This window comes from Arachis ipaensis, chromosome B07 (assembly GCF_000816755.2).
Source record: "Arachis ipaensis cultivar K30076 chromosome B07, Araip1.1, whole genome shotgun sequence".
Lineage (NCBI taxonomy): Eukaryota > Viridiplantae > Streptophyta > Magnoliopsida > Fabales > Fabaceae > Arachis > Arachis ipaensis.
Window position 1 is genome coordinate 3,363,260 of NC_029791.2, and position 11,660 is coordinate 3,374,919.

General features: G+C 35.1%; 2 protein-coding genes and 1 long non-coding RNA gene across 7 annotated transcripts; 1 reads left to right on the forward strand and 2 right to left on the reverse strand.

The window, feature by feature from the left end:
* LOC110264790 lies at positions 2,741–3,328 on the forward strand. Its single transcript, XR_002351004.1, has 2 exons — positions 2,741–2,898; positions 2,982–3,328. It is a non-coding gene; the product is annotated as an uncharacterized LOC110264790 (long non-coding RNA).
* Positions 4,293–6,084, reverse strand: LOC107608915 (UPF0481 protein At3g47200-like). Of its 2 annotated transcripts, none has more exons than XM_016310700.2 (2): positions 5,899–6,084; positions 4,293–5,689 (listed from the first exon to the last, which is right to left on the reverse strand). In XM_016310700.2, the coding sequence occupies exon 2, from the start codon at positions 5,649–5,651 to the stop codon at positions 4,428–4,430; it is 1,224 nt and encodes a 407-aa protein (XP_016166186.1). In that variant the 5' UTR covers positions 5,652–5,689; positions 5,899–6,084; the 3' UTR covers positions 4,293–4,427. The 2 variants fall into 2 exon arrangements, with proteins under 2 accessions (XP_016166186.1, XP_016166185.1); XM_016310699.2 differs by having other exon boundaries at positions 4,293–5,696; positions 5,899–6,083.
* LOC107608913 (putative disease resistance protein At1g50180) lies at positions 8,939–11,634 on the reverse strand. 4 transcript variants are annotated; one of them, XM_016310698.2, is made up of 2 exons: positions 11,365–11,634; positions 8,939–11,152 (listed from the first exon to the last, which is right to left on the reverse strand). In XM_016310698.2, exon 2 carries the CDS (start codon positions 11,085–11,087, stop codon positions 9,204–9,206), a length of 1,884 nt encoding a protein of 627 aa, XP_016166184.1. In that variant the 5' UTR covers positions 11,088–11,152; positions 11,365–11,634; the 3' UTR covers positions 8,939–9,203. The 4 variants fall into 4 exon arrangements, with proteins under 4 accessions (XP_016166184.1, XP_016166182.1, XP_016166183.1 ...); XM_016310696.2 differs by having other exon boundaries at positions 8,939–11,149; positions 11,370–11,633; XM_016310697.2 differs by having other exon boundaries at positions 11,370–11,633.

The following is an 11,660-nucleotide window of genomic DNA, read 5'->3' on the forward strand; positions in this document are numbered from 1 at the left end:
GCTAAAAGATAAATATTTTAAGACAAAAAAAAAAGTGTTAATACACGAGATACTAAGTATTTAGATAAGGTGCGTTTTAAAATAAAAAGAGGTTAATAATTTTACAAGTGTCGCACTCAATTCTGGTTAAGTGGACTCTGCTAAAAGAAAATTGGTGCAAAATAAATATAGATGGTTCAATCTTTTAAAATAAAGATTCCGATTCTAATGATAATTTAACCAGAGATTCAAATGACATAATTCTCGCGCTGGAAATCCAGAATTTCTCTACTATTCCTCCTTTTTTGCTCTTTTGTTAGATGCAAACATAATACTTAATTTTGTTTTGTTAGGACCCCTTCATAAAAAAAAAAATTGACTTTCACTTTGAAATAACAGAAGTCGATCACTGCTTTGCTCTTGACAAATAGTTGTAAAATACAAAATATGCCATATGCAGTGGTCTTCAATAATTACATAACAAAGTGGCCACATGTTCATACGAAACACTTCAATTCTTACAAAATACAAAGATATCAAAACTACCACACCATATTGGAAATTGAACATATAATCATCCAATCCACATTAGACAACACAAACATTAATCTAGTACTAGCGTTTTTCTTAGAGGATAGAAAATACTGTTTGAATAAGTGAGAATAAGCAGAAAATTTCTAGCAACAGAAACTACTATTTTTCATAGAATGTTACAGAAAGCATTCAACTCTTCAAAAATAAAGGAATTTGCACATTAAAATCTGGATACAAAAGATTCACTCCAAGACTATTGAACATTTTGGCCACTGCATTGCTATCACCTAACCAATTCACAATTATTTTTTTCTTAATAAGGAAATCTACATCTTTGTCTGCATTGATAAAAAAATAAAATAAACATATAAATAATGTAAAATTAAATATTAAAAAAACAGAGAAAAGGGGAAAGCATTTAGTAACAAACCAGCATGAAAAAGGAGCATTTTGTTAAGAAACTTTGTATATAATTTCATGCATTGCATGGCCAAGATAGTGTTTGGTGACCTAAAACCTAAAACAGAAAGCAACATGCCAATCATGTCGGCGCCCGCACTCTTCTCCACCGTGAGCGCCGCCACGGCCATTGCCACAACCTTGTTGTTAATCTGCAAGTGTCGTCTCATGCGCGTCAGCCCCTACCAAAAGAACCTCACAACACACCGTCGCCAACAACCCAAACGCAATCAACGTGGCAAGGTGCTATTCGTTTCCCAAATCGGAACTTCAAAAGCCCTAGCGACGTGCCTCTGCGATTTGTTAGAGTCGAAAGGCATCGTTTTGGACCTCGTAGATGCCCGGAATTACGAGCCCGAAGCCCTACCCAAGGAGAGCCTCGTCCTCCTCGTTGCTTCAACTTCGGAAGTTTGGAACCTATATTCCGCACGGGATTTCTACTCCGATCACGACCTACCTTGGGGAGCAAAGTTCTTCGTCAATTGGATCGAGGAAAAAAAGAACGCCTTTAAGGTTGGAGCATTTGTTGTGAATGCTTGCAGTTTCAGTGCCTTTGTCGTGGGCAGCGGTGGCAAGAATTTGATGGCTAAGGCCGCCAATGAGATTAGGGATTTGGGGCACACTGCTGAATCGAAAGCGGATTTTGATAGCTGGTGGGGAAGTGTTGTTGCGGTTTTGGAAGGTGCTGTTTTGGGAGATGCTGCTGATGGAATATGCGGGGAATCTGATCCTGAGGTCCGTTTCTGCATCCTCTTAACTGGATAACTATCCGTTTCTATTTATTATTATCACACTGCAGAGCTCTCTGTTTAATAGTTAATTGTTTCCCTAATTCCAGGATGTTGGTTCTTCTGATCTAAAGCTATCCATGACACAGCGTTTATATATGTTGGTAGAAAATGAGGATTTTGTAATAGAGCAAACCGAGCCTTATTTGAGATTCTCTAGTACCACCAGGTACAGGATGTTAACTATCACTGACGACAACTTTATGAAGAATGGCACTGTTGAACTTGAACAAGTATGTCATATACCTTTCCAATGGCCTCTTAGAGATGATCTATTGATCGACAACGGTGTGTTACCAGATTTTCGAGGATTTTGTTCTGTTGGTAGCTGCTTTTTCTTTACTGGTGATGTGGATGGTCTTATAACACATCCGAACGGGGGTTATTATGATTGTCCCTACTCAAAGCTGTGGTGCCTTAAGTATGAGGATCCTACTTGGGTTTGGAGTCTATGTGGAAGCATGTTCTGCTCCCGATCAAGTCCCTTAGTAGTCCCATACGATGGCAAATTGTGCATGTTTGGGGGTGGGTATGGATATGCAAATTGGGTTGAGATCTATAGCCTAAAATCAGGTCTATGGGAAAAAAGGGAAATGCCCGATAGTGCTCTCTTCTCAGCTCACTCGTACTTCCTGTGGGAGGACAGCACCAAGACTCGCAAGAAGACCCTCATTGTGTTGTATTCTTTTGAGGATAATCATCAGTTGCTCATGTCATATGACGTCAAGGCTAACAGATGGGAAGAAGTTGAGTGTAATTTTCCGCCAGTTCCTGAATTTAGTCTTAGAAAATTAGTTCGTTTGGGATGTAGCCATTTTCTTCTGATTGTAGACTTCGTTCCAATGTGGTATATTTATGACTTGTCTGAGAAGAAGCTTGTGGCAATAGTGCACGTGGATGGTTTGGAGGACGACGATGTGCGGGTATCAAATATTTTTTGTTGTCACCACAGTAGCAAAGAAAGTTTGATCTATGTATTCACGGAACACGAGTTCGTGAAAGAGGAGGAGCTAGAGGAAGGGTCAGATCTTCCTCATCTTGTTCCTTATGCCAGAGTCAGGCTCCAACTCCAAACTTTTTCTGCCAAGATTGAATCCAAGGGTTATCTTAGAGTTGGTCCTCATTACAAATACAATATGTGAGTATGCGCTTCTCTTTAAACTTGTTTCACCCTATCCATTGATTGAGCTTTGATATTTACTTGTTTAACTCGGTGGACAGGTTTGCTGCTGGAGATGAAGGCAATAAAGAGAAGACTGTAGTTTAGTATAGGGGTGTGGTGGATATTAGGAATTAGAATTTGAGCATGAATGACAAGTAGCCAAAGAAAGAATTGATGGATAGCAAAGTGATATGAAAGCTCTAGCCACCCTGAATCCAACTTTGTTGCCAAGACATGCATGCCAATCTGCCTCTACAAGTCTACAAATAAAGAAAAGTTTAGGGGACTAACAACTTTATTAAATTATGGCCAGTAACCAGCAAAAAAAAGTGAGTCATTAGATAAAATGTCACATCAATCTCACAACATTAAAATCACCATTAATGGTTATTTGATGGCTACAAATTACAAAAATTGCTGTCCCCCTAGCATTCTTCTACAAATATTTTGTAAGCTATGTATTTACCTCTTTGGCCCTGAAACACACGACTCAACATCAAGTTTAAGTGCAATTCAGATGTATATACTCTTTTAGTACCCTACACAACACAACAACAGTTGAACCTTTTGTCAGAAATCATAATTTAAGAATCAAAAGTTTTGGAAGAATCACAAGAGTTTGAAATACAGCATGGGTGGAATAGGAAACACGCACAACCTTATAAAAAAAATAAAAGTTGTGTTATGCGACGACAAAGATATAATATTATATATAGCTGAGATTGGGAACAAATAAAGACAAGTATAATGATCTTAACTTGCAAAGTGAAGACGTGTATATCACTTTTTTTTTTCTTGGATGCTCTAAGGCAAGTATCACTGACATTATAAAATAAGAAACATATTTACACAAGGCTCATCTTCAAGATATACTATGAGTAACGACCCATTAGTTAATACAAATTTATTACTTCTAGCATTTTTTTTTGTTTTAAGTATTTAAATACACAATAGAAAGATATTAGAGGATGTATATTCACGTGCAATAACCAATTAGAGTTAGTTATATTCCAGTCAGCAAGTTAGTTAGAGTAAGACCAGATTTGGTAGTTTTTGTTAGACCGTTCAACTAATTAAGACCAACTATACAAAGCTGATAACCAAGACTTAGTTTAAGCTTTTCATTCCTCTGTTCATTACTTGTAACACAATAATAGATTGTGAACCTTTTCTCCATACTCATGGATTCCGTTATGGTGAGAAGCTCTCAAACTCACTCAATAGAGTTTGATGATACAACTTGTGAGATACCCACTGTTCTATCATGATACTTTATTACTTTTAAAGCTAAACTCTTTTTTTTATGCTATGGAGAGTTAGTAGCATGATAACGGCTAATAAAAACAATAAAATGGAATTATACAAGCTGATGCTAGAGAACAGAACATGTTTATCTGAATAACAGTAACAATAACAACGAGAAATACAAAGTACAATAACAATTAAAATACAGAAAGATGTTTATTGCAAACATTATTCAACTATATATCTCTGCAACACTTGCACTAATTGGAGGAACCTTGAACTACTTGGATGACAGAACATATTGTTTGAATAATAGTGAGAAGAAGCAATGCAATTCCAGCAATGGAAGCTACCATCTTCCATGGAGTGTTGAAGTAGTCGCGCCTCAAAGTTGCCATTAAACGGTTCCATGGATGTCCACGGAAAGCATTCAACTGTTGACAAGTGCGAAGATAATTTTCATTAAAAGTTGACTGTGCAACGTTCTTCCAAAGACCATTGAACAATTCAGCCACAGCATTACTATCTCCTAACCAATTGACGATTATCCCACTTTTGACCAAGAGATCTACATCTTTTTCAGTGTTAATAAGTAAATCAAGGACTGCAATGTAGTCAGTGATGTAGGACTGATCAGGATAGTGGCATTGTTCGAAAGCTACGACGTTCCTCAACCAGATTTCAGTCGTATCATCCACTTTAATCTCTGGAATTCTAAGAGTATGACCTTCAAATCTTAAGTCTAATAAGTCTTTACTTGTTTTACTTACTTTAAAGCACACTCCTGCTTCATGTAACTCAGTTGCACTATAAAGGCGAGGTAAAGAGTTTTCTTTCCTTATAGGTAGACTAGTACATGAATTCAATTTTAAGGTTCTTGATAGATCTGTGAAATGAGCTATGCTGTCATTAGAGGGAAAGTTTGGACTATGGCCAAAATACTTAAGAGTGAGGGATAAAAATGGAGGATGATCATGATCACCATTATTCAGTTTAGAAAAAAAGGCTAAATTGTATATTTTTTCCAATATAAAGAAAGGAAGTTGATTCTCAAGTAACAACAAATCCCATCTTATATCACTCCTCAACCATGGTGATAAACAGATAGCATCATCATCTGTCCAACAATTGAAATGATACCTGAGTAAAAGCTCAATTATGAAACCACAGTCTACCACTATCACCATGACATGATCCTCCTCATTAAGGTTAATGTTATCTGAGTAAGATCTTCGAACTTTTGGTTCCAACTGCTGCACACATCTCACCAACCTGTCCAAGTTTTTCTCGGATCTTTCAATGAATTTTTCACAGTATATTCTTTTCTGGCCTTCCATCTTTAGCAAATTTTCATCTCCATGGTGGAAAGCACCAATTGAAACAACCTTTGGAGTGTATGCTTCTTCATTTAACTTGCGGATTTGACGGGGCACTCTGTAGATGCAGCATTCACGTGTGAAAAGGGGTTTTGCTTCTTTCAACATTTCTTCAATCTTCCTTGTAACATGATTACAATTCTGATCTGCCATCTATGAATCAAAATCAGAACACCAGGGAAGAAATGTCAACTATAAATTATAATCATTAGTTTATCACATAGAATAAAATGTAGATCCAAATCATCCAACCTTAAGACATGAAAATTGGCCTATTAAAAAGAAAAAGACTAGAGTAAAAACATCACAAAGAGAGAAAAAGACTATATAAGATGAAGAGCAACAAAGCCATTACCTCACAAAAAGAGAGTTCAGCAAGGTCTTGCTATAGTCAGAGAGATCTCAAAAGTTGACACTGTGAAAGCACTTTCTGAAAGAGCAACTCTAGAATGAATGGATCGGACATCGGAGTCGAGCTAGTCAACGTGCATTTGGTCAACAGTACTGGTCGCCTGATATATACAGTTGCAACTTTCATATAGTCTACGCTCAGTCAATTAATTTTTTTTAGCGACGGAAATAAATTAAACACCAAATATAAAACAAAACAAATGAGCTGTTTAAATAGAGAAATAGTCCTGTTTAAGATTATTTTTTTTTATCTTTAACTTAAAGTATTAAATGATATAAATTAAATTATCTAAAATCAGATCTTATAAAATTCTTATTATTTCATAACTTATTTTTTAAAGTTAAATTTAAAATTTAAAAAATTCAAATCTATGAAATAAATAATGAGAGATTATACTTTTATTCTAAAATAAAATTTAAAATAGTCACCCAAAAAAATAAAAAAAATTCAAAATTTAGAAGATGAAAACCATAACTCACTGTGCCTCTTCAACTTGCTCAGTATTAAGTAAATGAAGATTCCTCCGTTGATCTCTTTCACCAATTTCTTTAATTTGTTTATTTGTTTGGTTTTTTTTTTTTGTATTTTTTTGTGAAATTAACTAAATAACTTTGAGATCTGAACACAATTTTCTTCAATGGTATAATTCCTAATATACTTTGCAAAATTACAATGGCGAGCAAAGTTAAAACTTAAGAAGCGAGTTTGTTAAGGCGGTTATTAGCAAATAAAGTCAACTTTGATCAACTTTTAATCTTTCTTTTTTCTTTTTTTTTTGGAGTTGGTCAACTTCTATTCTGTATGCTTGGCCCAAATTGCCTTCCCCTCAGAAGTATTGCATAACATGCACTTCATTCCATATCAGCTTAAAAATTGTATGTAATGTATAATATAATTAATAAGTCATGAACTATATTAAGTGTACCTTTTAAATCGGTCACCAAAATTAACTACTAATATAAAATACATGTTAAAATATAACTACACATTGAAAATAAATTGAACAATATATATATTTATACATAAATATATTGGTGGTTAATTTTAGTAGCTACTTTTAGTGTACAAATAATATTTTTGTAATTCATTTCATTTGATATTCATAATTTTTTTATTTTGACAACTTTTATTTTCAATATTTTCTTTATGAAATTCTAAATAAAGGAAATGTAGAAAAAAAATACACAGGCAACCAAAAAATTCTTAAAATTTACAAATCTCATCCGTAATTAAGAGAAACAGAATAATAGAAATCTTAATTTTCCACTAATTTTATATACAGCATGTCAGCACATAATGCTTGCATCATGGAAAATGGTTATACTGGTTCCAAGTAGCGGAATTTGAAGAGAATTTTTGGAAGGATCAATGATTTTAACCCAATTATATTGGTTCACATAATGACATTTATATTTAAATTTTAACATAATTTTTAGCATAACTTCAAAAGTTGCAAGTTGTGATCAAATCTATACAAATGCAATAATACTAAATAGAATAAAATAAACAAATCTTAATTCCAATCCTACTAATTGCAACGTGACAATTGTAAAAGAAAAAGTATACAGAGGCAATGGTCTAAACGTACAATGTGTACAATGAAGTCTAATCGTACAATGTGTACAATAGAGGTTTAGGAAGTATTAGAGATATGACCATTAGTGTTACATTATCTTATCAGGTTACGCTTTTGGGATGAGTGATTTCATGACATGGTATTAGAGTTCTAGATCCGAAAAGTTTATTATCTGGTATCCGGGTAGTATAGGTGGTGTTCATTTTATTCATGGACTAAAGATTTAGCCCATTGTACACATTGTATACTTAAGCCATTGACTCCCTAGCAGTACTCATTATAAAATCATGTTGTTTTTAATTATTCTACAAGCGAGACCCTTGCTTTTCTTTTTCTTTAAAGGTGTTTTTTTTTTTTGGGTGACTTTAAAGGTGATGTTTACTTCTTTGAAAGTGATATTTGCAAATCTTTTTCTTTTACTACAAGTAATACCACGTAAAATTGAAGGGTTTTTTTTTTCTTTTGTCTAAGAGATTTAAAGGTTTTAACCAACTAGTAAATTAGCCAAAGCCAAAAACACAAAGGTTATTAGTCCAATTTGGACTGAGAAAAAGTAATAAGTGAATGGAAAATGTAGAAGTTGAACACTTGAACCTGATAATTGATTTAGTTATGTGAAATCTTAACTCATTGAATTAATCATACTATATATTGTAACACTACTAATTTTTTTTTTATAAAAATTAAGTATGATTCAAAATAAAGTGTGAAAAGAAAAACTGAAAACTAAAGCAGTCCAATGCCCAGACCAGTGATTTTGGCCTTTTGCTTCCATCTTGGAAGTTAAAATGTCTTATGCTTTGGAATCACCATAACATAACACTTGAAACAACCCCAAACCTCTATAGAAATTAAGGAGAAAAATAACAGTAAAGTATTTAAGGCATTATTTTTTACTTTCAAGCAAAATCACGTGTTTGCCAAATAGAGCCATGGACTTCATGGTGTATAATGGAAATGAACGTTCTATTTGGCAGAGTACCAGTTTTGAGCACACTTGCCATCAACATTTGGCCATGCACTCTACAACTACGGCCTTTGGTACCTCAGCTAACTCGTTTGGCCCTTCCAATATCACATTTGATTATTAAAATATGAGTTTAGAATATATGATTGGTAATAAATTATAACTTTAAAATAAAAACTAACTAATGACTTCCATAAAAACACATGAGCAGGAAATACAAAAGTTCAAAATTAAAAAAAAAATTAATATATCCAATAAATAAGAGATTGTAAAAAAATTATGAACAATTTAGTTTTTGTTTTCATGTTCAATATTTTTGTTTTTTGTCTTTGTTATATTATAAAGAAAATAGAAAAATTTTAAAATAAATACAAAAATTAAATAATTTTCTAAATACAAAATTTTCTTTACTAACAAATGTCATGATACATGAATTAGGATAAAAAAAAATTACAAAGATAACATTGCATTCAATCAACGAAAGCGTACCAATTAACAGAAGACTTCAACAAAGTTTTATCATATAAATCCAAAGAGGCCATTGCGTTAGTGACCATACGTTTGGATGCAACAAAGTTTTACCATACGAGGAACCAAAGTATTCAAAATGAAAACTTAAGGTAACATAATGTCTTTCGAATAAACCAAAACCAAATAAACTCACCAAGTGGAAATGACGTGTGAAACAAGTCAAGGCTTAACCATTTACTCCATAACAATAGCAATTGCAGATTCAATCATCTCAGATTCTCTGCGGACAACTTCAGCCCTAACATCTGCAGCTTTGTTCTCGGTCACCTTGAGTCGTTCGCGTAGCTCAGAAGCTCCGTCCTCAACAACCCCAAGCCGGGCACGCAGCTTAGCAGCTTCGTCCTCTGCAGCTCCAAGCAGTGCACGCAGCTTAGCAGCTTCGTCTTTCAAATCCTTCTCTTTCTCCCGAAGTACTTCAATCCTGGTGATCTTAGTGGTAGAGAACACCTCTTTCACATAAGGACTTAACCATTCCAAATCAAATTTGAACTCGTTTAACTGCTTCCAGAGAATACGTAACTCATCTTCCAGATACACCCAATCCCTCTTCTCAACATTTTTCAACAGAAACAGCACCCGCCCTAAGCTATCAAAGGCGCTTTGTGTTACTATTTCAGAGTGGTTTTTCTGGCTATGAATCAGCTGGGGGTGGTTCTCACACGCTTTCTTGAGCAGAGGCAGGAATGATTTGTCCACCTGACACAGCCTTTTAAAATTCACCATTTTCCCTGATAGCTTAGGAACTGTAGCAACCTTTGGATAGGAATAGGACGACACATCTTGGAATTCAAGACCCTCTTCAGCAAATGTTGCATTGGTCGTTGATGAAGATGCCAGCTCATTTGCACTGCCATACAACAAGTGAAGAAGTCGATGTAATGCTACACGCCACTGGAAATCTTCCTGATTATATTGTGCAAACATGTAATCACAAACATTAACCATCTTGCTGGCAGGGATATCCTCATAAACCATCTTTCTAGCAATGTCACGCACCAGACTACTCATTATGATATGGTCTTTGCTTTTATCAGAAAGCATCAGCAAACTAGACTCAATGAGGTCATTGATGGCTGCTCTCACTTCATCTTTCCTCCAGCCTAGTCGGATTGCATATTGTGACAGCTCTTCAATGAGAACTTCATGTTCATGATCACGACCACTTGGAAACAAACCACATATTAAGAATATGGTTTTAGTTACTCTGGTGCTCAGTTCATGATAGCCTACTTCTATAATCTGGTGAATAAATTTAGATGTGTCAGCTTCACATTGCAAACTCTTCACTGGTAGCATCTGCATTGTTTTTAATACTTCCTTCCACTGGTCAACAGTTTTTCCTCTTAAAGTGGATCCAATCACTGAACTTGCAAGGGGTAAACCATGACAATGTTTCGCAACTTGTTTTGCTACTTCAACAATTGATTCAGGGGAGCCGTCACTAATGTCTGCATGCTTCCTCAAAAGATCGCAAGCTTCTCCTTCAGTTAATAAAGACAGGTTAATGCTTGGTTGGCATCCCATCCTATATACTGCTTCTTGAGTACTTGTAGTCATGAGGACTTTACAGCTCATACGCCTACCCATGGTTCTAAGCTGCAATCCATTACAACCATTAAAAATCCCTATCTTTTCCAGGTTGAGCCTGTCCAACACATCATCCAAAATTATAAGAACCAGTTCTTTACTTGTCATTGATTTTTTTCTCTGTCTTGCAGCTAGACCAGCTTCTTCTCCCAATCTGAGACTCAATTGGTCAGCTATCTCACCTTGTATCTTCATGAAACTTGGAGTAGATGTCACAGGAACGAATACAACAAGGTTGAAGATGTTCAACAGCTTGGCCTTTTCACCCACTTGTTTTGCTAAGGTTGTCTTTCCTGATCCACCCATGCCAGACAATGCAACCTGAGAGATCTTACAATCTTTTAGTGCTTCCAAAATTTGATCGAAAGTGCTTTCTCTGGACTGGAACTGCATCAAATATCCAGAATCATAATCATCTGTGACAGAAATACCCTCTTCCATCTTGATAATTCGCTCTCCTTCATGAACCATGTTGTAGCTCAGAAAACAGACGGGTAAGTATTATCTTTTGTACTCCGGAATAGTCTTCCTTCCTGCTGGAACAGTTCAATGTTTACATTACATGCAGAAGCTAAATAACACTAAACATAGAAGCTAACTGAAAAATCACATTAGTAATAATCAGAGCTTTCTTCCTAGGCAAACATATAGAAAGTGAATTAGCACAGTATCTCATACAGTCATACCTAGAATTCGTAAACATAGAAAAAATCCATAAATGGAGTCAAATTATGAAACCATAGCTCACCTTACTTTTTCTCAAATTCCAGGGTAATTAGTAGTGTATGAGATTCCCGCTTGTGATGTCTTCCCGCTTGCTAATCACAAAAGATTTGATTTTCTACTCTATTGAAATCAACTAGAAGAAGAAGATGAAGATGAAATTCAGTAATTCGGATCGACCCGGAACACAGAAGATAACGCTGTTTTGAGATAGGACAGGGCGTTAAGAGCAACTCCAATGGTAGTAAAGAGAGGCTCTATTCTGACACATGGGAAAAAAAAAGACTCAGTGTACGAAAAAGTGAGGAAAGTTCCTTAGGG

What these genes read in the sequence shown, in the direction of transcription:
- LOC107608913 (XM_016310698.2), bottom strand. Translation starts at nt 11,087, where the DNA reads ATGGTTCATGAAGGAGAGCGAATTATCAAGATGGAAGAGGGTATTTCT.
- LOC107608915 (XM_016310699.2), bottom strand. Translation starts at nt 5,696, where the DNA reads ATGGCAGATCAGAATTGTAATCATGTTACAAGGAAGATTGAAGAAATG.